We start from the raw sequence: 25,056 nt of genomic DNA on the forward strand, positions 1-25,056 counted from the left end.
TTATTGTGCTGAAGTATTCTTAATTGCTTTTAGTAATCTCTTGTGGAAAGAGCCTGATGCTCTCATGAAAGGAGTGAGGGTCTTCCGGACAGGGACTTAATTTGCAAATGAGTCGGCAAAATATTGCAGTGAGTTGTTGGCAACTGTTTTTTGTTTTTGTTTTTAAAAAACAACTCACTGAATTTCTCTCAGAAAGGGTTCATCTGGATTCAATGGGAGTTGGTGAAGGAACACGGGCAGCAATGTTGTGTGGACCCTGCAGGAAAGCATGCCTGTATGAGGAGTGGGATTGTTGGCCTCCGTCTGTCTCAACAGACCATGGGGCTGGATCCAGCCCAATCGCCTTCTAAATCCGGCCCACAGATGGTCCAGGATTCAGCGTGTTTTTACATGAGTAGAATGTGTGCTTTTATTTAAAATGAATCTCTGGGTTATTTGTGGGGCAGAGGAATTCGTTCCTCCCCCCCCCCAATATAGTCTGCCCCCCACAAGGTCTGAGGGACAGTGGACCAGCCCCCTGCTGAAAAAGTTTGCTGACCTCTGCAATAGGCAGTGGAGTGCTTGGCTACAGGAGCTGCCAGGAGGAGGCGTACCAGGTGCCATCCAACCATCTTAGTGGCACCACTCTGGATTTGTGTAGGCTTTGCACCTTAGCCTTTTCTTCTCCCAAGGAAGGCAGTGGAGATTTAGGATCAGTTTTCCTTCTCCTAGATGGGCTCCCTTCCTGGGTGAACAAGCCCCTCACTTCTCTACAGCATGTGGATGAACCGCCTCCTTGACTGCTGGACCCCTTCTTGGTGTCGTCCGCTTAACCCACTGCTCACTCCCCTCCCCTAACACACCATTCAGTGCTGTATGAGGAGCATTTTCTCAATACAGTAGGATGCTCAGTCCTTGAAAAAATATCTGGGCAGGGGCAACTGAATCCCAGCAGGGGACCAAATAGGAAAACCCAGCATTTAGCAGGGAGAAAAGCCAATTTTCTTTTGGTAGGTACAGAATCAGAATGTGAAGGCAGACCTCAGCATCAGATATGAGGATGGAAGATGAACACAATTACACATGGCTGGGTGTGTGGAAAACAGCCTTGTCTCTTGCTTTTGAGCAAGAAGCAGCCCAGGGGGGCGGAGGCTCTGCTGCCTCACTGTTGGGAGAGGGGCATAGCAAGTGGGGTGCTGGGGAGAGGGTGGGAGGGAAGATCTTGGAAGAAGGTCTGCTTGGTTATCTCGAACCCCAAACAGCAGCATCCACACTGAAACATTGAGGGGCCCACTTGTTCCTTTTAAAATCCAGCAAGTACATTGAAAGCACATGGCTTCCTCCAAAGAATTCTGGGAAGTGTAGTTTATCCCTCATGGAGCTACAATTCCCAGCACCCTTAACAAATGACAACTCCCAGGATACTTTGGGGGAAGCCATGTCCTTCAAACGTGGGTGGCGCGGTGGGCAAAACCTCAGTGCCTAGGACTTGCCGATCGCATGGTCGGCGGTTCGAATCCCCGCGGTGGGGTGAGCTCCCATCGTTCGGTCCCAGCTCGTGCCCACCTAGCAGTTCAAAAGCACCCCTAAGTGCAAGTAGATAAATAGGTACCGCTTTATAGCGGGAAGGTAAACGGCATTCTGTGTGCTGCTCTGGTGCTGGCTCGCCAGAGCAGCTTCGTCACGCTGGCCACGTGACCCGGAAGTGTCTGCGGACAGTGCTGGCGCCCGGCCTCTAGAGTGAGATGAGTGCACAACCCTAGAGTCTGTCAAGACTGGTCCGTACGGGCAGGGGTACCTTTACCTTTACTATGTCCTTCAAATGGGCGTGATGTTAAAATGTGGCATAATGAAATTGACATGCATGGCAAAGGGAAGCAGCCACTTTGGATGTTCTGAAGCAATGAAATAAACTGATAAATATTCATGGGCTGATGAGTAATATTTCTTAACAAATTATAATTGTTTTAATATTTATTAATAAAGAATACTTACTAATAAATAATAATTTATACTGAATAAATAATAATCAGCCACACACAGGCGCCAGGTTCTGCCCCACTTTGGGGAGGCTCAGCTCGTGTGTGCGATGTCATGTGCATGATGCCCACATGTGACGCCACATGAGGTCTGCCACAGCTGTGGGGAGGCCCAATGCAGGCTGCAGAATATTTCGACGGGGCCCTTAGCTCCTCCCATGGTGCCCCTGCAGCCACATACATATATTTCTGTATACTAATGTATTAATTCTGTGTATGAATGTATGGCGATGTTATATACTTTGATTCTTTATCCCTGCCTTGTTTCAGTGATGTATCAGATCTACTGCTTCTCTCCATCTGCTCTTGGTCTCTGGTCTAGTTTATCACAAGCAACCCTTCTTCCCTGCTGAAATTTTAAGGTGTCGGTCAAGAGTTTGTGCACCCACGAAAAAACTCTAGGCAGCCTTCGTTAAGGAAAGAGGAGCAAACGATTAACAAAGCCCGCCAATGGTTAATGGTTTGCAAAGGTTATTGGAACTTACGTGCACTGGAGGATAGCAGTTCAGGCTCTTAAAATAGTAAGATCCTCTCAGGCAGAACAGATTGCCTGCCTATCCTGGCACTTAAAGACATATTATTAATTATCATGTAGGCATGGGCAATGCCACTTTTGCTTTTTCAAAATGCTTCTGGGAGCACTAAACACTGACTTTATGAGCCCTGTGTAAAATGAAAAGACTCTCAAAGACACTACGGATTCCTTCCATGCCTCTAAATGACTCTCTGGCATTTGTGCTTTTCACAGCACACATGCTGTTCAACTTCAAAAGCACATCCATGAAGCGAAACAGCCAGTGGGCCAGTCTGCAGCAGAAGTACAGCTCCAACACACAGCAGCAGCAAAGGCAGACAAATGGGGGGTGGAATGGAAAACGTGAGGGGAAATAATGCCCTGAACTTAGCCTGGATGAGGCTTGGCTGGTCACTGTCGCTTAGCCCAACTTTCTTCAAAGGCAGGATGACGTCGTCAGGATAAAATTGGATAATGCAATGTATGCCAAGGTCTATGTATGCCATAGACATGGTCTGATAAGTATAGAAGTTGGTGAACCCACAAACTAAGGTTTTGCATAATCCCATCTACTTGGAAGTCTCTTTCTTTCTTTCTTTTTGAGGAGGAGAATAGACACAGACCTGTAATCCAAAGAGGGGAGTACCTTGGCCAGAGTTCCCCTGAAATCCTAGTACTTTTGCTCCACCTTCCTCTGGCTCTTGAATGTTCACCCACTGCTCTCTGATGGCAGCAGCCCTACTGTCGTCCTCTTTGCCTTCTTTATCACAAGGACAGTCAAGGTGGGTGTGGAGGGAGGCCAGCCTATGTGGCTTTTGTAAGGCTGGAATGCAGCCTATTGTACAAAGGGATAAGTCACATCTCTTGCTCCCCCCATTTTGCCTCTGAACCCACCCAGTACTGACAGGAAGGCTTCTCATGGGATTGATAGGTGGTTTTTTATGGTTGCAGATCAGTCAAATTGCCCATGAGGGAAGCCTCTGGCTGAAAAAGGTTTAGCTGCTAATCCAGGAGAGGAGAACCTGTTCCCTGACTCTAGTGATTCCAGCATCAAGCCTGATCACTCCAGGGAGAGTGAAAGCAGAGCAAGGCAGTGCTTCCTCTGTGTTTATTCAAGCAGCCTATTCACTTTCACAATTGCAAACAAGACCTGTCATTTACAAACTTGCCTTGGGTGCGTGTGATCATAGAATAGCACTGTGACTGAACTCTCAATCAACAAGGTTCATGCACTGAGACTACAAAGCTTAGCATGCTGTCTGCTCTTGTCCTGTCCTCTCACGCCTTCCTGAAGTGAAGGCCCAAGACAGGTGTTGATCATCATGTGAGCTGCGCACAGGTGGGATGAAGCGAGCTACTGCCATTCCTGTGGAGCCTCCTTTTATTGAGACAAATATGCAAGCCAGGCAAATACATTTTGGGGCTGTGACCTTTACACATCTTCCGACCCGAGATCATGGGGTGGTACAAAGTTATTTCGGCACCTGTTCCACAGCGTCATTTTCCCCTTGCACAGTGTATGACGAAGGAGACAAAAGGTCTCAGGGAAAAAGGTTACAGACAGGACACCACTTGTCTGAGGGGGGTTTTTCCTGCACCCCAGGGTCACGCGTGCAGGCAGACTGTGGCTGCCTGCTGGTGGGGAGTGTGCTTCCTCCGGACCCCACTCCCCGCTCCGCGATATCCCTACACCTTCCTATCTGTGCTTTGTAGTCACCTGTGTCAAGGAGGGGGTTGCTTTGCCTGAGGAGCCCCACCCAGAGATACTTGCTCACAGGTTCATGACAACCTGCAGCCCCGCCTTCCATCTCATTGAAGAACATGCTTCTACAATTTCTCTTTAGGGTGACAAATGAGGACAGAGCTCCTATGGAATTCCAGAAAGTGTGCCTGCTGAGATTGCCTCTTCCTCTTGAAGGGGAAGGAGTCCTGCCCTCATTGCCATCTGACCACCCTTCTTATTATGTGCTACATAGGCAGAAATATATTGCTGCTGTTTGGCAGCAATGTAGTGAAAAAAGTGCAGGTGGAAATTTATATTTCCTTATTAAGTTGGGGGAGTGAAAGAAATTGCATGCTATAGTGGTGTTGTGAATGATGCTCTTTACCTTGCACTTGGTATGGCCAGTCACTGAGAGAGGACAATGGGCACTGATGGGCAGTTGGTTGCTTTAAACTCCTGAAATGTGAGTCATACTCTCCTGCTAGGAATGAAACCAGCTTTACTTGAGAGAGGATACACAAGGAGAAGTGAAGAGCAGCAGCTGAGATCAGGCTGTGGACCTTGTTCAAGATTTCAGGTTGCTAGGCTAACAGTGCTTTGAGACTAGTGTTTCCTGCCTGTGTGCCTGCTTCTGCACATCTGCAATGCCAGCTCCAGCTGTGTAACAGACAGAAAGGAAACATACCCTATAAGGTTGCCACAAATTTCTCATTGCTCACGGAAGGGAGAACATGAAATTGTACATAACCAAGGCTGCCCTCCTGCTCATTAAGCATTTTCAAGGGAAGATTAAAAATGGCCAGTTGTGAAAATATCCAATCAAATGTTGCTTAGTCCAGTGCCCAAGGGAAGAGATATGCAGTCTAAATGCAGTATTTTCTTCTTTCGATCTTATTAGTCAGTTAAAGCATAGACAATATGCCTTCAGGACTCAAATACATGTGGCTCATGGCCTTTGGAATCTGCAGTCTAATTCAATTCCCTCAACTACTGCCTCATCCAGGGCCTCTTATGTTAAAAGCCCAACTGCATTTCCGGTGACATTTAGTACAGTGACTAAAAATTTAAATGTGCACAAATTGGATCCTAGAATGTAAGCCAACAGTCAGCCAAGCTTTTACTCAGAATTTTGCAGGATCCTGGCAAAATGACTGGAGCAATTTAATAAAAGGTTGGGTTTGACCAGATGATGATGTGATTGTAAAGAGACAACGCTCAGCTATTCAGTGTGACAAATGCTATTCAGGATAACCTAACAGGGGGAAATTACAATCTTTTTTTTAAAGGCAAGGATTTTTCTTTGCATTTAATATACATTTCTCAGTTTGGGCTGGTTTTGTTTCACAATTTCCTGCTTTGTCTTCTATTTGAAATATTCCCCCCCCCCAATAATTTTTCAGTTTGCTTTTGGGCTTGGCATTGAGGAAAACTATCAGATGTGTGTTCCCCCTCCCATAGACATTGTTTTGAATTGTATTTTTCCACATAATATTCTCTGATAGTTTCCTTCTCTTCTATGCAGAAACTACGATTGAATCTTTGCAGTTCTGCAAAAATAGAATAAAGTCTTTAAGAGATGCCTGGAATCCCAGCCAGTTGCATTTCTGTATGCTATTTTCACAAATATGTGCATTTTATGTCCACGTTACCCTAATATTTGCATTTGGGTACACAATACTTCACTGGAAAATTGCATTGCAAAATTTGGAGAAGTGCAAATTTTGAAGGGTCTGCATTTTGATTAGCATATTGTTTTAGAAAGTGCAGATTAGGTAAATTGTCTATAAATGTGAACTGAATCAAATTTCCTCCCCATCTGCACTCTGAAGCTTTCTGTGTTCTGTATGGTTTTGTTCTCCTATAGCAGGACTGGGGAACCTAAATTAGGCTAAGGGCCCCCTGACCCCTGTAAAATGCTGTCAAGGGCTGCACTGCAGTAATTCTTAGGAAAATTCAACTTCAGTTTCACCCTTTCCCCTCCATAGACTGTTATTTAAGAAGTTTGTAAAAGCTGTTTAAAGCTATCCAACACCATTGTTCTGTCCTTGCTGCACAGAATGTAAAAAGAACTCAGCAATCCATGGAAAAATTCAAATAACATCAACATACAACTGAACTGCAAGACTTATAGCTATTCAATGCCTCAAACTTCAAATGCAATTGCTCCCCAAAATTACAGTATATGGGGAGTAATAATAGGAACTATAAACATCAACAAGAGGCAGGTCCTAAATCGTTTGCGTCATTCTTCAATATGTGAAGACACCTTAAAAAACAAACCAACTCAAATGTTGCCTCAGGCGAGTTGCCTTGAGGTGATCCACCATGCTTCCAGTAGAAGCTGTCTGTAATAATCCATCCCAAGGGAGATTTCCTTCCACGTTAGGGTTTAAAACTAACATGCTCTTTCCAAAAAAAGATCTTAATGATAATGAGAGTCCAACAGAGGTATCAACTGATGGGAGACATAATGACTTCTTGGCTATAGGGGAAATGGGGTTAACCAGTGCCCCAGACAAACATCAATATTGCTGCCTCAATATCTTGTTGATTGTGAGGGGCTTTTCTGACTCCAGAAGAATGAAGATATCATCAGGGTTGGCAACTGGGAAAATCAGGGTGTGTGTGGCACAACTGCCCTTGACTCCACACCTTATTTTCTCAAGATATATATTTTTTAAACTTTCCAGAGAAGCCCTGCTCCTCTTGAATTCTGTGGTCTCAGGCAGCCTCCTACATTGCTTATTGGAATGCACCAGCCAGGCCTAGGAGCAAACTTCTAAACTTCCACCCCTCTTCAGACTCAGAAGAACCCTCTTCTCTGTGCATCCAGCCAGGGCTAGTCACCAAAGATGGCTGCTTCCAGCTACCACTACCTTGGCTCAGATGAGGAAGGTGTGCAGACCTTGTTCCCTTTTATCTCCTCTGAAACATCATTTGAAAGGAAGCAACAAGGTACCAGACATGCAGAGCCTTCATGCTTCTTGGTGTCTGGTTCTGGGAGGCTCTGTTTCAAAAGTTTCATCCACGTAGGATGGAGAGAGAGAATGAAGAGCATGAGCATAACTCCCATTTATCTCATCAGAACAATGCTAGATGCTTTGGGGCATGAATAAATGGAATATCTTGGCTGCTGACAAGTTGTAATTTTCTGAGAATGCACAATGGCTAGTTTGTACAAATGAACATGTGCAATCAAAGACAGTGCTGCTTTCTGGAGAAAAAGGTGCCTGCACAAAACTGTATAGAAGATTGCTCTCAATTGTAATCATATAAGAGTGCAAATATCTTGGTTATATTCAGGCATTCAGATGTCCAGCCACTTTCAAGCGGTGCTGATATCCACAGCTTCTCCACTTGGAACAAAATAATTGGCAAAAGGCAACTCTTCCCTTTCTTTCTCCCCATTCTGCCTTATTTAAATATGTATACAAACCTATAGCAAGATGCTACCAAGTTAAAAACTGGGATTTTGTCTCCATCTTTTTACACCTTTGAGAAAATGGGCTATACTAAATATGTCACAATATTCTAAGCCCTTGCAATTAATAGTGCTGCATTCCAATGCTCTCCCCTAACAGTTGTTGTTGTTGTTTAGTTGTTTAGTCGTGTCCGACTCTTTGTGATCCCATGGACCAGAGCACGCCAGGCACTCCTGTCTTCCACTGCCTCCCGCAGTTTAGTCAAACTCATGTTTGTAGCTTCGAGAACACTGTCCAACCACCTCGTTCTCTGTCGTCCCCTTCTCCTTGTGCCCTCAATCCCCTAACAGTGACCACAGTAAATAAGGATTACTTCAGACTCTAAACTCTCTGCCATGGCCTCTTTAAGTAGCCTATAGAAACACTCACTGACAAATTTTTCTGCTCATATATCAATTTAATAAAATTTGCATATTGCTTAATTGCTAAAACCTGTAAGCACAAAAATATAGATTAAAATTATCTATAAAATTCAGAAGATAAACACGTTGACCTCCTCATTCAAGCAAAAGGCAACGCAAGTCTCTTTAAATAATTTGCTTACCTTTCTTGGCTTCACTTTGTCGTGGTAGTCATACTGAAAGATTCCCTTGTAGCTAAGTCCTAACCACCAAGGAATTCCCTGCTTGTCCTGGTGTAAAGAAAACATGTGCACATATACCAGAGTCAATGTTATTCTGAAGGGGGTTTAGCCAAAATGTAGAGGCAAAGGTAGCAAGAATCCCCTGCCTTTATTAATTTCAAATGTATTTGGTATAGTTGGACAGTCTTCGATGGTTGGAACATTTCTTAACAGAGGCTGCTTTCAAGCAAGCAGTTTTCATGTTAATTGTTAACCGTCACTCACTTTTGACAGCGAATGTCGAACAGCTCTTACTGTCAGGAAGTTCTTCCTAATGTTTAGGAATGTCATTGTCAATAAATTGCAGTCAGGGTTTTTTGTGTGTGTTGTCCTCTTGTCTTGCTTTTTTAAATCCCAATTTGTGACCATTTTTTACCAGTTTAAATGGAACCAAAGTGCCAACCTGTGTGGACTAGCAAAACACTACTGAAACTTTTCACGGCCCTCCAGATGTTGTTGCACTACGCCTCCCTGATGCCTGACTATGCTGGCTGGGGCTGATGGGCATTCTAGTTCAGAAACATCTGGAGGGCCACAGGTTGTGCACTCCTGCTTTAAAAGGTGACTGCAGCCTTTTCCTTGCAGCTTCTGTTCTGTTTCCTGTTGGGCGTGGCAGGGGCATAACCAATGAATAGCCTCTTAATGCTCAGTTGCTGTTCAGGGTGTATGAAAGGAGTGTGTTTGTATGTGTGGGTAGGGTATTGGTCACAATTTTCAACTAAAACACTTAAGTTCACCTAGAACCAAATAAATTAAACCATAAAGATTTACAATGGAATTGCGCTGCTCCATTATACTAAACCACTTAGAAGCCATTTTGAAATATAAGCAGTATATAAATTAATAAAACAATAATAATATTGGCATTCTGCCACCTTCCAAGGCACCTGTTTAGTCAGACATCCCTCTGAATTTGAACTTCTGATCTTCTTGTTTTAACTGTTTATTGTTTTAATTGCCAAGCTTTTTTACTGTATTTGTTTTACTATATTGCACATTCTAATTAAGGATGCTTTAATACTCTGTGTATTATAATTATGTATGGATTTTATAAGTGATTCTTGCAAATCACTTAGACTCCATTTTGGCATATAACCAGTCTATCAATCAAATAAATAAGCAATTTCAGATGCATTATTTTTCTGTTTAAAGTGCATCCCCATGAAGTTAATAAAGCTATTTATTGATCTTAACACAGGAAATAGACTAGAATTTTCATTACTGTGTAAATGAAGAATAATTTCTGATGTAATTGTTTGTGATAAACCAATCCAATTCCATCAAAGAACACTTTTCAGTTGAAACGTACCTTAACTGCATAATAATGGACTCCGTATGTTGGAAGAGATTCTACAATGCTCATGTAGCTGTGGAGGAAGTGCAAAACAACAGTGTCACACAGACAACAAGGGGAGGCAACGGGAAAAAACCCTCATGAACCTTTGGGCCCCCCTTCCAGGATGTGTTAATGACACAAATTCTAAAACTGATGCGTAGGAGTGGATTCATATCAATGGATTGGACACAGAAGCATCTTTTATTTATCTCTATCTTGATGGGAAGCTGTGAGGACTAGTAGGGTAAATTGTTAGACATTTTAAAAGGGATTTGTAGATTTTGTTAAGCTTCAATGAGACATCCCATCACCTTTCACATCATTGTAACATATTTCATGAAATACTGGATTATACTGAAGTATTTATTGGAGTGGCACGTTCAAATTCTTTGCAATGCAATCTAAATTAAAGACAATAACAATATGGCTAGAGGAGAACTTGCAGTCTGAAAGAGCATGTGTTAAACAGTGGCTTTCAAACATTCTGCCTTCAGGGAACCCTTTCTTTAAGAACTTTTATGTCAGGAGACCCCCAAACATATTGAAACACCCATCTGTGTTAGGGTGCAGTTCTAGATCTTCTTAGGCTTTGCTGTTGCCCTGTGTCAATTGAGTACACACTTTAGAACCCAGCCAATATTCTCCTGCAACTGTGGATTGTGGCCAATAATCAGCTGTGGTAGGAAGACTATTTTTTAAGGCTTGGCCAACATTAGTCATCTTCTCACTGAGGAACTCCTGATAAGTTTCTGAAGGACCTCAGTGTTTCCTGGAACACAGCCCAAAAACCACTGCACTAAAATAGAAAACGCTACGTAATTACTTGTAGAATGTTTAACTCCCCCCTCCATGTTACATCCCAGAGACAAAGTTCATCATAGTAGAATCCCTCTTCCCAACTTACTTGACAATGGCTTGACCTCTCGTCTGCCCATTTAGCTTCTTGTAATGCTCAATAACTCGGTCCTCACTTTGAAGGAGAGAAACAGAATCTTATTACCTTTAGCACAGCTGAAAAAACAGTGCAAGACCTCCACTGTAGAAGAGGCATCTCATAAAATGGTGGCTATCAGCCCAAGGATTTCCAGAGGTCTAAAAATACCACGTGATGGAAAGCAGAAAAAACAAAGCTAGCTAATACAAAAAACATTTATTTTAAAAAAACGTTTATGTTTATAAATTAAAACAAGAACTACTGCAAGAACTACATACACAGAGGCAGAAATGCAGCAAAAACAGAGATCTATTTCAAGAATTTCCTCCTCCCTTAACCATGGATCACACTACCCAGATCCATCTTAACCAGGAGAAAAATGCTGGTTGGAAATCCTGATTATAATGAAACCCATGGTTACAGTGAAATATAATCTGTGTAGATACAACAATATGGCTGAATCTGGCAAGTGAAAAGAAGAAGAAATGTATGTTGGGGTGGGGCGTATCTGTGCATGCAATCTGTGGCCCACTCTTGCTCTCTTAACTATTTGCTCTGGGCCAGAGAATTATACAAACGGAAGTATGTTGAGCAGCGCTTCCTAAGCTTGGGCTGCCAGATGTTGTTGGACTCTCAACTCCCATAGCAGCCAGCATGGCCAATGGTCAGGGATGATGGCATATGTGGCCCCCAACATTACTGGGGGACCCAAGACTGGGAACGGCTGCTTTAGGGCCATGGCGAAGAAAGCTTAAATATGATTAGTGCACAAACAGCCAACTTGATGTTCTCCAAATGCTGTTGGACCAACTCCTATCAGTCCCAGCCTTCATGGCTTCACATCAGGGATGATGGAAGTTGGTTCAGCAACATCTGGCAACTATTACTTGTTTGGTGCAATGTTTGAATTAACAGACCATGGTTTGTAACCAGCCATCAAATCAGAAAGAGAAACGCTTTGTGCTAATGAATGAAAAAAAAACCCATTAATTATTTCTCTGCCTCCAATGCCTACTGAACCCAAACAAGTATGAGATTTAAAAGCTTGAACCATATCTTGGTAGAGCAAACCATGATTTTGTGTGATGTATTAATTGAGCCAAAATTTCAGAAACAGAACCTATCCCATTCCTAATTTCTGTACAAACAGATGATTCTTAACAGAGAAATTAACTGGAGAGAAAGGCCTCTAAGTGGTTGAATTTCAGCTGTTCATCTTTTCAGCAGACCACTGACAGCTGCACATGGGCTGAGGCCACCTGTTAACATGACAGTGACTCCAAACTGTCACTATTTTGGTGGCAGGTAAACTCATTCATAATGCATTTTACTTCAGATGGCTAATTCTTTGATAGGCATGAAATGGCACTAAAACTAAAGTGCCCCTGCATGCCTGTCAGCTTGTAAACATATCTGTGAACTCCTTCAAATCAAATGAAAGACATTGCACAGACAATAAGGTTCATATGCATGTTAACACGAAGGTTTAAAAAACCCCAGATTGACAGCATCAAAACTAGCCATGACAAAGGCTGCCCAGGATCTGAAACCTGCTTCAAATGAAGGTTTTGAATCCTTCAGGTGGAGATGCTAAGATGCCCTTTCCACATCCAGCTGCAGGCCTGGTGGGCAGGGATGAAGCAGCAGCAACCGGGTGACGGCAGCAGCGGCAGCTCTATGGCTTGTTCTCCGAGCACTTTGTGCAGCTCCTTCACCCCACACTAGTACACAACCACAAGCACAGCCCTCCAGATCTGCCAGCAGTTCTAAGCACAGCAGAAATAGTTCGCTGTTTTCTCCATTCTCTGTGGAGCCTGATAGATGAGAGCCTGTGCTCTTTTCCTGGCTGCTGCCCTCACCAAAGGGACCAGAATGTTAACAGCAAATGTTGGTAGCCCAACACCAATCCAAACATATCATGGAGCAGAGTACAGCCAGAAAAACAAAATAAATGCAATCTGCTTTGTAATTGAACTGAGAGAGAGGAAGGGAGGAAGGGAGGGAGAATGAACGTGCACTCACAAAAGACCAATTTCAAATTCATTAAACCTGTAAACCTAAAAACATTCCATGCTGACCATGATTTATCAGTGTGTTTACACTAGGTTTTTTTTTAATATTTGGAAGAGCTCTCTACTGAAGTAGAAAAGTAAACTTCTAAGGAATATCAGATTATGAAGACAATAATGTTGCCAAATTACTGGGAGAGTATAGTAAAACTGTAGTAACAAGTTACCTGAGGTGAAATCACTGGGTTTTATTACTCCACTGAAAACAGTAACTTTTTAAACCTTGGCCTTATGTTGCAACTCTTGTTCATAGATATTAATCCTTTGTCCTTCCTCATCCAAGAGGAGCAGACAGATTGCACCAAAAGCTCCTTGGAAGAGTAAGAACACAAGCCACACAATTCCCCCACCTGCCCCCTGAAATGGTGCAGCCCAGTTCTACCACCTCATCTGCTAGGAACCAAATGCAGATTTTATAAAAGGCAGAATGTGTGTTGACATGAAAACTGCGGAGTCCTGAAAACAGATAATCTCTAGCTGACTGTCCCAGGCAGTAAAGATGATTATCCCAGAGAATTATGCTCTTTAGGGAAAGCAGTGCCAGTGGAAAAACAGAAGCTTATACAAAGGCAACATGTAGGTTACATTTAGCTTTTTAAAGGTTTTTTTTTGTGTTGAATGAATTATTGAAAGAATCCTGAGAATATGGAGATTAAAGGCTAATCTGTGGCCTTCCAGATGATGCTGGACACACCTCCCATCCTCCTGGCCAGGCTGGCTGGGGCAGGGGGTGGCTGGGTGCAAGAGCGCATGGAGGGCCACAGGGTTCCTTCCCTGCCCTGGCCTTTATGCTTGCAGAGAAAGACAGCGAAGGCAGGCCGTGCATTTGAAAGGCCAAGTAGTTAGATTTTCTGTTATTATAAAAACAAAACAGGTAAGTTGAGGTTCGCCACAGCACTACAGATCTATGTATGCCCTGAGCAGGGATTTTAAATACAGCTACTTGTATTTGTACACTATTTGGAAACTTTCCTGGGGTGGACTCAGAAACTATATTAGAATTTCACAGGAAACTTGAGCCCTGCCCCAAGCTAATGCTAATTTTTCAGAATTAGTACCTGGCCAAGAGAAATAGGTCAGTCTTCCCCAGGGGCACTGGGGAGAGAATAAACAAGGATTCCCAAACTACAACATGAAAACCACACTCCCTTTCTGCCATCAAATTATGGGAGTAGAGAAATTAAAGGAGTAGCAGAAAAGAGGAGTTCCCCACCCACCACTGGGCTTGGAGTCAAATGCTTTAAAGAGAGACATGAAAGAGCCACCAACAGCAAAGCAGCAAAACAAATTTTGCCTGTAGTTTTCCTAAACCAATTCATATTTGCATTGATGAAAAGGGTGGGGGAGGCAGACGGAGGGACTTCTCTTCAGGGCATTTTGAATTTAAATAGGATGCTTCCATCTCCCCTATATGTGCCTGCACATTGCATTCTCAGCCTAGGGAGAAGAGGAAAGGCTACAACATGGAACATGTTTACGGGGCTCAGTATTAAGTCTCACATAGATGAGAGGTTGAAAATCCACAGTCCTGTCTCCAATAATTTTCATAGCAAGTATGCAGCAAAAAAGAAGGGTGAATCAGGCCTGCTTAACCTCAGTGGGCTCTCCCACTTGCAAAGTGTGTGCTAACCGCCATGGGTCAGAAGAGGCTTCCTCAACCTCGGCCCTCCAGATGTTTTGGGCCTACAACTCCCATGATTCCTAGCTAGCAGGACCAGTGGTCAGGGATGATGGGAACTGTAGTCTCAAAACATCTGGAGGGCCGAGGTTGAGGAAGCCTGGGTTAGAAGAACTGAGCAGGGCTCTGGGTCTCCTTGGCCTGCGCACCAGGCTGCAAGAGGGTAAAGGTGGGAAACTATGGACTGTGCCCCCGTTTTCAGTGCAGTAGCAAATCTGTGTCTGGGCTGTACTATTTCAACCTGCAGGTTGGTGCTCACATGAATGAACCGGCCTTCCCCACGCTGATGCCCTCCAGATACTTTGGGCTACAACTCACATCAGCCCTGGTCAGCATGCTCATATCGGCTGGGGTTGATGGGAGTCCTAGTTGAAAATACCTGGTGGGCATCAGGTTGGGGAATATTGACATTCTCTGGGAAATGTAATTGTGTGAGGGCTGGGCAGCTTAGGGAATCTCTAACTGAGAATTCTCAATCAACACACTCACCAAACAGCAATTATCCTAAGTCTTTGGGGGAAGTCATAACAGTGAGAAAACCAATAAAACTCTACAGTATAGATATGCCCATAGCAATCTTGACCAATGCATCATCCCACAAATGAGTGAAAATGGTAAGTGCTTCTAAACACACAGAACAGTTACCAGTAAGCAAGAGATGGGTGCTCCTTAAGCGCCTGCGTTGGAAGAGCCGGAAGCTTCTTTAAGTCAGTCCTTACTATTTCATTGCTGAAAAAGAGAGAATCCGAAAAGGAGGATCAGTCTACAAGAAATTAGCCATGAGGCTTGCAATGGCTGGCTGGCTGCTCTGGTTTGAACATCTGTTCCCCTTTAATGAAATGCTGTGGGGTAGCTTTTTTCTTTCCCTTTATTTATTTTGCATCTGGGAGCATAGTAACCTCCCACTATAGTATCAAAATCGGAGCAAAGCTATCACAGATGTCTAGGTTCCTTTTTCTTCCTGCATTTCATAATACTAGCTCTGAATGTAAAAAACAACGCAGGGCAGTGTGTTTTCATGGGGAGAGATTCTGTGGGGGGAATCTGTATGGTGCAGGAAAAGGGGGTGGGTGGGAGGAAGACGCACACAATAAGACCCCTTGATTTAACTTCTTCCAAAACGCAGCCATTGATTAGAATGTCAGCTGGGGACTCATGCCCTAACAAGCCTCTCTTCCCTCCCCCTGCAGGGCTTGCTTGGAGTGGGGGGCGGGCGGGCGGGCGAGGATTATGCTCAACACTCTTTGTGGGAAAAGGAGAGGAAACGTGAACCTCAGCACAAGACACAGGAGAGCACAGCCTGCACATTAAAGAAGGAAAGTTCTTGGAATGGTGGCTGGCGTAGCGCTGCAGGGGGAATTCATGGTGTAGCTGCATGTATGTACTAGGCCAGTTAGTCACTCAGCTAAGGAAACGATGTGACCATAACAGTCAGTTTTAAGGAACTGAATATTTAAATAACATCCCTCCCCCTGAATTGCAGGGGGATCATGATTGAGAGGTCAGCAATGGGGGAAGGAGTATGAAATGTTTCCTCCCCACACAATGGTCCAGAAACAACCAACAACACCCATTCCCCACCCTAACATTTGTGCCAGAAGAAAGGGTGACTGCCCACTTGACTGCAGAGTGTTAGAAGTCTGGGAGCAAAGCTGCTATTCCATTTCCAGCTCAAAGCAGAACAGCAATGAATGAGTGCTGATAAGTCGTCTGCAGATGAAGCACCCCCAGAGCTGGCTCTGCCATTAGACAAACTGCCTCAGGCAGCAGAAGCCCCCGAGGCAACAGCCCCACGGACGCCCCACCATCTCCTCTGCTAGCACGGAAGCACCACCGGCATCTGCTGAAATTATGCAAGATCTTGCGCGATTTTGGTGAGATCTTCCCTGAGATGGTGGAAGTGACAGGGCGGGCAGAGAAGTGGTGCCAGCAGCAACAGCGGTGGCAGCCGTGGGAGCGACAGGGCAGGGAAATGTGGTACTTCCCATTTTGCCTCCAGCAGTGAAATGGGGCAGACGTCACTGAGCACCCCCATAGCACCCACTCAGTCACATTCCATAGAGAATTGAAAACTGCAGTTGTGGTACCATCAGGTGTGGGGCTGTCTGGATTTCACTGTTTCCAGAAGAGATGTGTGGTCTTTCCACAGCAAAGGAAGAACAAACGCATACTTATTGTTTTGTAAAAGTATCAAACAGTTCCCAGTATGAAGTACTGATTCACCCATGACTGCCCTATGGGTAAAATTGAGACTTTAATGAAAAGGACAGTGCCACTGACATGCATTTGCTTAGACAGGGAAGTCTTTCTTCAGTATGTGATTTGTGCCAATTAGTGGGTGTTATTGTTTACCCGAAAAACCGGGAAAGCCAGTGCTTATATTCTACAAGTCAGCTAAATCTTTCTTTGCCCCTCTGATAGAAGAACTGTGCCTGAGCCCGTCATCAGCAGTAAAGGATTCCTTGGTCGTTTGCCCAAACACAGAGGAATATCAAGATCAGGGAGTTTCCAGAATGGGAGTTTCCAGCCAAAATAGACAATTGCCAGGTATATGACAAATTTCACAGTGACTAACAACGCTCCCTCAAAGCTAGGGCTGCCATATGTCCAGATTTTCCAGTTTACAATTTTGTGTCTTTGGGTCCCCCGTAAAAAAACTCAACAACTTTTGGGGGTGCCCTGGTTTTTGAAATATGGCAACCCTACTCAAAACCTCAAAAGGCTTCCCAGAATCATTAACAGCAGCAAATAATTCTTATCGTTGCTTTGTGCCATTTGAATTACGCTATGCTAAAAGCCTTAGAAGGCAATTTTCACACATCATGAAACAGGCCTTGGGTTCTTCCTCCCAGGGGTTCCTACCTGACCCCACTGCAGCCCATGTTGCAAAAAGCCTCGCTTGGACCCAGGGAATTCAGAGCTCACAACTGCAGGCCACCGAAGCTGTTCTCCTGAGGGCTGGCTAAACATGATAGGGCAGCCATGTGCATTTATCCACACATCTCCCCCTCTTGTATATAAATTGTAAGTGGAGGGGGCTTCTATTTTTTCATTCCATGAGGAGTGACAACACTCGCTCTTCCTCACTTTACTATGGCTGCCCCCGTGCACCATACATGAAACACAGATTCACCCCACCCCACCCAAAGAATCCTGGGAACTGTGGTGCACCCCTCACAGAGCCATAGCCCACAGCACCCTTAACAAACCACACTGTCCGGGATCCTTTCTGTGTGTGTGGGGGGGGGGGGGAGCTGTGCTTCAATGTACAGTGTGTACGCAGCCTGTGTATCATTGCTTCAAGCAATTTCCCTCCCAGCTGAGTGAGTCATTGTGGGGAGAAAAATGCCTGAAAGGGCAGGGAGGTTAAATGGAAGATGGACTATGCAAGCTAGACAGGTGAAGCCATTTAAACTTCAAGTAAAAAAAATATATCCCTTCTGCTTTATAGACATAGACCCTGCAGTACCTAAGTGCAGCTGGGATTTTGTCAAGGCTGAGAGGACCAGTCTGGGGGCAGGGAACCCCATGGCTGCTTCTGAATATATATTTATGTTTCTCTGTATCACAACCCTTTTGACCCACCCAGCTGAACACAGTCTACCAGCCCTGTACTGTGGCCCATCAGGTGTCTGACAACTGGTGTTCTTTTTGCAGGTGAAAGCTGGCTCTGATATATGGATCACAAGTTGCACAGGTCTGCTTTAAATTTAAATTAAATCAGGCAAAATCAGAACATTTTCAGCGGGAAAATGCTAGCAGAACTGCAATGCTATCACTATCCTTGTGGTGCAATTAAGCAAGGCAGCAAGCTGGCTCCTGTCATTTATTCTCAAACACTAATTGCTTAACTACAAGTTCATTTCAAGGAATGAAAATTACAAACTGTACATTTTCATTATGCAAATACATTGCTTAGTGGCAAATTACTCCTCTGCCTTTCTTCCTGTCTGATTATCACCATTTAGTACTCCATAGCTAGATGCTCTTTTCCATCTCCTTCATCTCACTTTCAAAGAGACTCCTTGTGCGGCTTTTGTAGGTGCTGGTGCATCTGATATCGGACAGTTTTTGAGCACTGACACACAGCGGCCTGGTTCATGTATGAGGGCAAACCAGAGTTAAGCAAACTGTGAAAGTGTGCTGGTGCAGGCTGCTCAAATCAGGCTCCCCTTCCCTTCACATGAGGAAACAAACCAGAGTGCTGGCTCAAGTGTGAACCCGCCCTTGCGGCTTGCTTTTCTCTAAACAAGCCCCCTTCTAAGGGCTGCTTCATTTCTTTTTTAAAACAAAAAACAAATCAAATCTGACTTGAGTAACAAGATCAGCACTGAGGTCATGTAAATTTGTTTTGGTGGAGGTGGGGAATATCTTAAAACTAGCACTGTAAATTCTTTCTGAAGAACTGCTGAAGGAAGTTACACTACTGATGCTTTTATTGACTCCGGGGCTTTCAAATAATTACTGTCTGGCTCTCCTAAGAATCCACAGAATTGAAGAGTCTGTTGATAACAAACTGTGGTTCTCCTAGCTGGGTTTGTTTTGGTAGCCTCATAGAACCTTAGGACCAGAATCCCAATATTCCTAATTCTAATATGTAGAGACTTCTTTCTTTTTAAATCATTTTTATTGAAAATTTTCCACATAAAATACAATGAGAGAGAGAGAAAAAAAACCAAGAAGAAGAGAAGGAAAAGAAGAGGAGGAGGAGGAGGAGGAGGAGGAGAATAAATACAAAGCCCTCAATTGTATCTTAACCCTTATCCAGACACAGCTCTCCCCAGGGAGCTTCCCCCTTCCCCCCCAGACTCCCACCCTGGGAGATCCTCTCTTCCCTGATGGAGAGACCTTCATCTCCTGTCCATCACCTTCCTGTGTGTAGCTTCGTTTATCCAAAATAGAGAACTTCAAAAATAAACAGAAGGAAAGCATAAATTGGAGATCACAAAGAGATAAGAAGAGAAATGAGGGGGGGGGGAGAGAAAAAAGATGAACTCCCAATTCTCTGTTTGCCAATTATGCATATGATAATTATTCAAAATATTCAAAGCATGCACTCCAGGATAACATGTAGAAGTATTATATAGCTGCTTCTCAGTCTGCTAAGTTTTTTTTCTTGATATTCCATCCCAAGCATCTCAGATTCACTGTTATCCACTCAAGAAGTCCTAAAGTAGCTCCTGAATTTTTATTATCATTAAATGTCCAAGATGGTCTTTTTCCAGTCCAAGATGATGCATTTCTCGCCAAGGGTTCCCACAGATCCTAATAATAGTCCTTTTTTCTCCACCCCTCCCCCCAAAATTCACACCAATCATCATAGGCTTATAGGCATTTCGTTGTGCAATCGTACCTTCCCCTTTCAACCACATCTCCATCATCTGTCATCTGGGATCATCTCTCAAGAACTCTGTAAATCAATTTATCTCTCCTGGCATCACAACAGAGTCCTTCATGTGCCTCGTCCTCCAGACAGCTGCAAGGCCATGCAGCCCAATCCATGGTCAGAGGCTGTCTCACACTCAGGCAGAGGCGATTCTAAATCCTCTCCAACAGGCCCTGTGAGTTCTTTAATCTGAAATATCTCTGATCCAATTTCTCTTGAAATTCTATGCATCTCAGCTTTTAATTCTGTGAACTGCTCATTCAACATTCGTCTTATGCTATCAACGATTGGTAAAGTCTTCAGCATTTTGGGGGGGCCTTTTTTCTGTTGGTTTTCCCTTGGCCATCTCCCTTCTAGGATCTTGCATTTACACATTCCTTTCTTCACATAAGGTTAAGGTTAGTCTCCAACGCAAATTCAGGATATACGGTACAAAGATTCATTGGTTATTTAAAGTAAAGATTTCACACAAATTCAAAGCCATTCATCAGATGGGATCTTTCAAGGCCATCAGTAGTTAATTTAAGCCTCTTCATTTATTTTCAAGCCCGTTAATTAGCACTTATTTGTTACTCATCAATCCACTTCCATTCTGGGTGCTATTTAACTGGCAGATAGAAAATCCATTTTTTCTTTACTTCCAGTCTTAATAATAATTAAAAGAATTTTGCTGACCTGGTGCTCTAATTAAGAGCTCTTATGCTGTGTGTGGGCTCAACGACTGTCCCTTGCTCAAGACGGTTCTCCACCCACAAAAACTTGCGCCTCCAGCGTGAAGAATGTCTGCTTCTGATCATGTGAGGCTTTATCTCTGAACTCCCTTATCTTAAAAGGGGGTTGTGATAACCAGGATATCTACCTTGGTTATCTTAATCACTGAATAATTATCTTTGCTGACAGGAGTATCCACAGCCAATGTCTAGTCCACCATTATTCCTTCCCGGAAGTTCCCAATATGTAGAGATTTCTCTCCCCTTCTGCATTTGGCAATCCTGCCTTGGCAATCTATTCATTTTCAAGTAGATATGTTCTTAATTGGCAATCTATTTATGTATTTAAGGTATGACAACAGGCAACATTGTATTGATTGGACAGTAGAACGCTGTCTGTGAATGTTTGGCATGGTTTTAACTGCTGTGTTTTTATGTAGCTTGCAGGTATGTAGTTTTATTTTATTTATTTAAATTATTTATTTATTTAGAAAGATTTATAGATTGCTCAGGGTTTCACAGCCAAGAAATAGTTCAGGGCCCAGTTATCTACAGAAGGGCCTCCTCCAATAGCAACCAACACAACCCTTCAGGCAGCCCCAGCCAGAATATAGAGTGAGGGGCCAGGCAGAAAGGCCTTATCCATTCTATGAACCCAACTCAGCAATGGTCCCCCCCCAGAGGTGCGTCTGTCTCCCATATTTTGTTCCAAGTGTTATACTTTGCTTGCTAGCATTGCACCAAAACCGACACAAGCTGGCCACATCTCTTCTGTGGTGTTGCTGCAATAAATCAACTTGCATGCTAAAATATCTAAATACTTCTCCTGGCCCTGTTACTGAACTGCAGTGACTAAGCTAATCTGAAATGCTAGGAGTTGAGAAATATAAACAAGAACAGGCTTGTGTTTCCTAGTCACAAATACGTCAGGATTTCACAAGCTGCTTGAGGTTCTGAAAGTGATGTGTCAGAGTCTCAGCCTGTCCTACAGCAAAGTGTCACCTGCATCGTTCTGTGTCCCTAATGTTTTCAGATTGAGGTGCTTAATGGTGTATTTAAGTGTTTAATTTTGGGGGTTAGCTAAAAGTTATAAATTCTAAATAGTGGCATTTAATAAGCCTTCTGGACTAGAGGGGGGAGTGCAGGCAAATACACTGCCTTAGCATGTGCCATAGGTTCAGCTGGGGCAATCATTGTGCTGTGAGCAGACTCACGGTCCTGAGTGGGCCTAATGCTGATATACAGGATGCAGCTGGCTTGAGGGGAGAAACCTAGTGAAGGACCCACCAGCTCTTCCAGGGGAGGGTGGGTCTGGGGGCACTATGCAGCCAACACCTATGCAATTATAAGTGACCTCTTTTTAAGCCAGACCAGGGAGAACTGTAAATGTAAAGCAGTCATTTTTGGGATGTATGTTTAAGGAAATGGGAAGCCAAGTCATTTCCTCAGAGATTTCCTTCTGCTGTACGGAGGAAGACAGTATTGTGTTTCCTGAATTCCACAAACACATCATTTATGTACAAAGCATGAACAAGCTTTTGCATTTCCTTTATATGCTGTATTTGTGGGTTGAATGACAAGTAGAAAAAAATTGACTCTAGGATGTAACAACTATTAAGAGCTATACTACATAATTATAAGGCACATGTTCTAGTTTAACAACAATCATTTTTCCTTTAAAACAATTAACTGAAGAATATGGATGCAAAACTCACCTTGAAAAATCTCCTTTTGCTTCCTGTAAAATTGTGAAAAGGGGGCAGAGCATAAAACATCACTTAATTTGCATATACACATGAAGAAAAATACATTTCTAGATACGTCAAATAAAAGCATTCCAAAGCATTTTAAATGACCCCATCTTCAAAACAAAATGTCACCATAGCGTTTACAACTGTCAACTTTAAGAAGCCTGAATAGGGGGCTGATGGGGGGTATCCTGGTGATTCAATGTACTGTCCTAATACATGCACCTTAAGGAAGGGCGAGGCAACTTCAGCCTTTCTCAGTCGGAATCCCCATGGATTCATGTTTTGAATTTACAAAGAAGTCTTCATATTCAGAATCTCTGGATAGTTAAAGACATGTTAGTTAAAGACTGGATAGTTAAAGACTAGTGTGCTAAGTGATTCTGAGTATGCAATCTTGCTTAGGAACATAGTAAGTGTTGCACAGGGTCAGATCCAGGGTCTATCCAGCCCAGCACTCTTTACAATAGGAAACCTGTGGCTCTCCAGATGTTGTTGGACTTCAACTTCCATCATTCCTGACCACTGACCTTGCTGGCTGGCACTGACACGAGTTGTTCAGCCATTCCTGCTTTACAAGAATCCTAGCAACAGGCATTAAGGCTACCCACTGAAAATTAGGGAGTGGTCCACTGGTAGGCCATACTTTGCCTTCTGACCACTCTGATAGAGCACAGTTCTCTAAAAGCAAGACACAACACTACACCACAGTCTCCTCCCCCGCTTAGTCAAGGGAAATTAAGGAACTATAATTCTATGAGGGTGTGAGGATCTCTAACATACCTTTCTTACAAACATTACAGAATCCCTGAATTCTTTGGAGGAAACTATAATACTTAAACATTAGGCATGCAAATATCTGCAAACCTAGTCACCTGGAATGAGTGAGAACTGACTACAGGTCTATGATTCTATGATTCTCTGACCAGGCAGGAAAGGTAGGGCAAATCTGGACAATTTTTCTGTAGTTTGTTGATGTGCCAACATAACTATGTGTGGAAACCAGGCTTGTAAAGGTTTTGTGGGCTAATAACATTTGCAAACTTATGTGCAAAGCTGAATTGAAAGTCTCATATTGTAGTATAGATGAGGCCCAATATTCTGATGTAGCCATGACATGAGGTTAACACCTAAAAGTTTGTTTATCTTCTAAAGACTGGCCTCATACCAACTCTGTGCAAGCAGAGACGTGGTCCTATTGAGACTTGGGATTCCGTTAGTAAGTTAAGTACATTTGGGACAGCTCAGTTTCTTATTTTATTTTCCTTTGGACACAATATCTTTTCACAACATTTGCACTTCCTAAGCAACCACTCAAGGGAGCACAAAATGTTTGTTTTAGGTGTCTTGCATCTGGGAACATTGTGACTTAACTCTGACTATCAATCCTTACTATCGAAACTAAGTTCTGCACTTTTGCTACTGTTTTCCATTAGAAGAACGTGCAATTTTGGATTGTGAAGTGTCAGGGCTCTGATCTGGAAACAGGTAGGGCTGAATAACAGACCCCTTCTCCTAGAACCAGGGCTGTAGCCATAGGAGGGCAGTGAGAGAAAGACAGAAAACACATGTAGGGACCTGATCTGCCTTAGGGATGCCCAGGCCTCTTCTAGGAATTTTCTGCTTCAGTTTTTTTTTAAAAATAAAGTTCTAAGCTGAAATCCTAAACATGCTTATGTTTACTCATGGTTATGTTTACTCAAAAGTAAGTCCCAATGAATTTAGTGGAGCTTTGTCCCAGGTAAGAAGGGTTAGGATTGTAGCCATTATGCATACAGAAACACATGCAAACATGTGTGAAATGTTTGGGCAGCATAATTACTATCAAATTGCTCAATAAACCAATGGGTACAAAGGCAGTAGAATAGGTGCCAAACACTTGATACACATTTTATATCAATATTAGTCTATTTGCTGTTCCACAATGACTTTTACTGTCCTCTTCCCCTAACAGAGCTAAGTTTCCCCAATCCAGAAGCCTAGTTTTAGGCCAGCCTAAACCTGTAAAAGTTTCGTTTTTTCCAATTCCAGCCATATTACGCTCCTGACAGAAGAACCAAGTCTGACAGGGTGTCTCTTGGATTTTTATATTCAACAGAGTTTGATTTTTAAATACATATTCAACACTTTGCTATTGGAAAATTCTGTAAATTGTATATTCCCAAACCCCAGTATACCTCTTGATCTCCACTTAGTGACTCAATGGTGCTTATCAAAGTGACTGTGTAATTCTTAAATTCAGAAAGGACACTGCTAAGCAAACCTCCCTGCATTTAACTGAATGATTTTCAGGAGTAAATAATAGAAGGAAAGTTCTTTGCTTCTTCCCTAGAAAAGAAGATCTCTCTGTGATAAAAGCCGGTTTGGCAGGTGCCAGAAAGGAAAATGCGGCTTCCAAAACAACGCTTGAAGCAGGCCTTCCTTTCACTTTGAAAGAAGCAATACATTAGGCTCATAGAACATCTGGCTGACCAAGCTCTAATGCAACCAAGCAGCTATGTATGGTTTTGCTGTCTGCCAGGAACTGTAGAAAAAGGGGAGGGGGTGGTGAAAGCTGCCAAGCAGGTCAGGCTGCCTCAGTTTGGTGCATCACCAGTTGTGCAGGCCCATCTTAACCAATAAAATAGAATGGATGCCATATAATTGTGACTGAAAATGCCCTCCTTACCAAACCTCTCTATACACCCAGAGCATTTCCTGTGCAGGAAACAAAAGTCAAACTTTGTTCAGCATGACTGTGTAACCATAGCACAACCACTTCAGAAGCAGTTCCACTATGGAGGTTTTACTAGACTTAACTACTCCTGCTGTAATTCAAATTAATTGATTGCTAAGG

At 43.3% G+C, this 25,056-nt stretch overlaps 1 protein-coding gene across 9 annotated transcripts in view; it reads right to left on the reverse strand.

Moving 5' to 3' along the window:
• The window catches only part of FRMD4A (FERM domain containing 4A), a 401,265-nt gene that overhangs the window by 62,963 nt on the left and 313,246 nt on the right, over positions 1–25,056 (reverse strand). For all 9 annotated transcript variants that reach the window (XM_083399421.1, XM_083399422.1, XM_083399426.1 and 6 more), the window contains 5 exons: positions 22,188–22,210; positions 15,022–15,105; positions 10,600–10,665; positions 9,669–9,726; positions 8,282–8,368 (listed from right to left, as the gene is read on the reverse strand). In XM_083399421.1, coding sequence (XP_083255547.1) covers positions 8,282–8,368; positions 9,669–9,726; positions 10,600–10,665; positions 15,022–15,105; positions 22,188–22,210 — 318 coding nt within the window. The remainder of the gene's footprint in view (positions 1–8,281; positions 8,369–9,668; positions 9,727–10,599; positions 10,666–15,021; positions 15,106–22,187; positions 22,211–25,056) is intronic.

This window comes from Podarcis tiliguerta (assembly GCF_965153285.1).
Source record: "Podarcis tiliguerta genome assembly, chromosome: 10".
Taxonomy (NCBI): domain Eukaryota; kingdom Metazoa; phylum Chordata; class Lepidosauria; order Squamata; family Lacertidae; genus Podarcis; species Podarcis tiliguerta.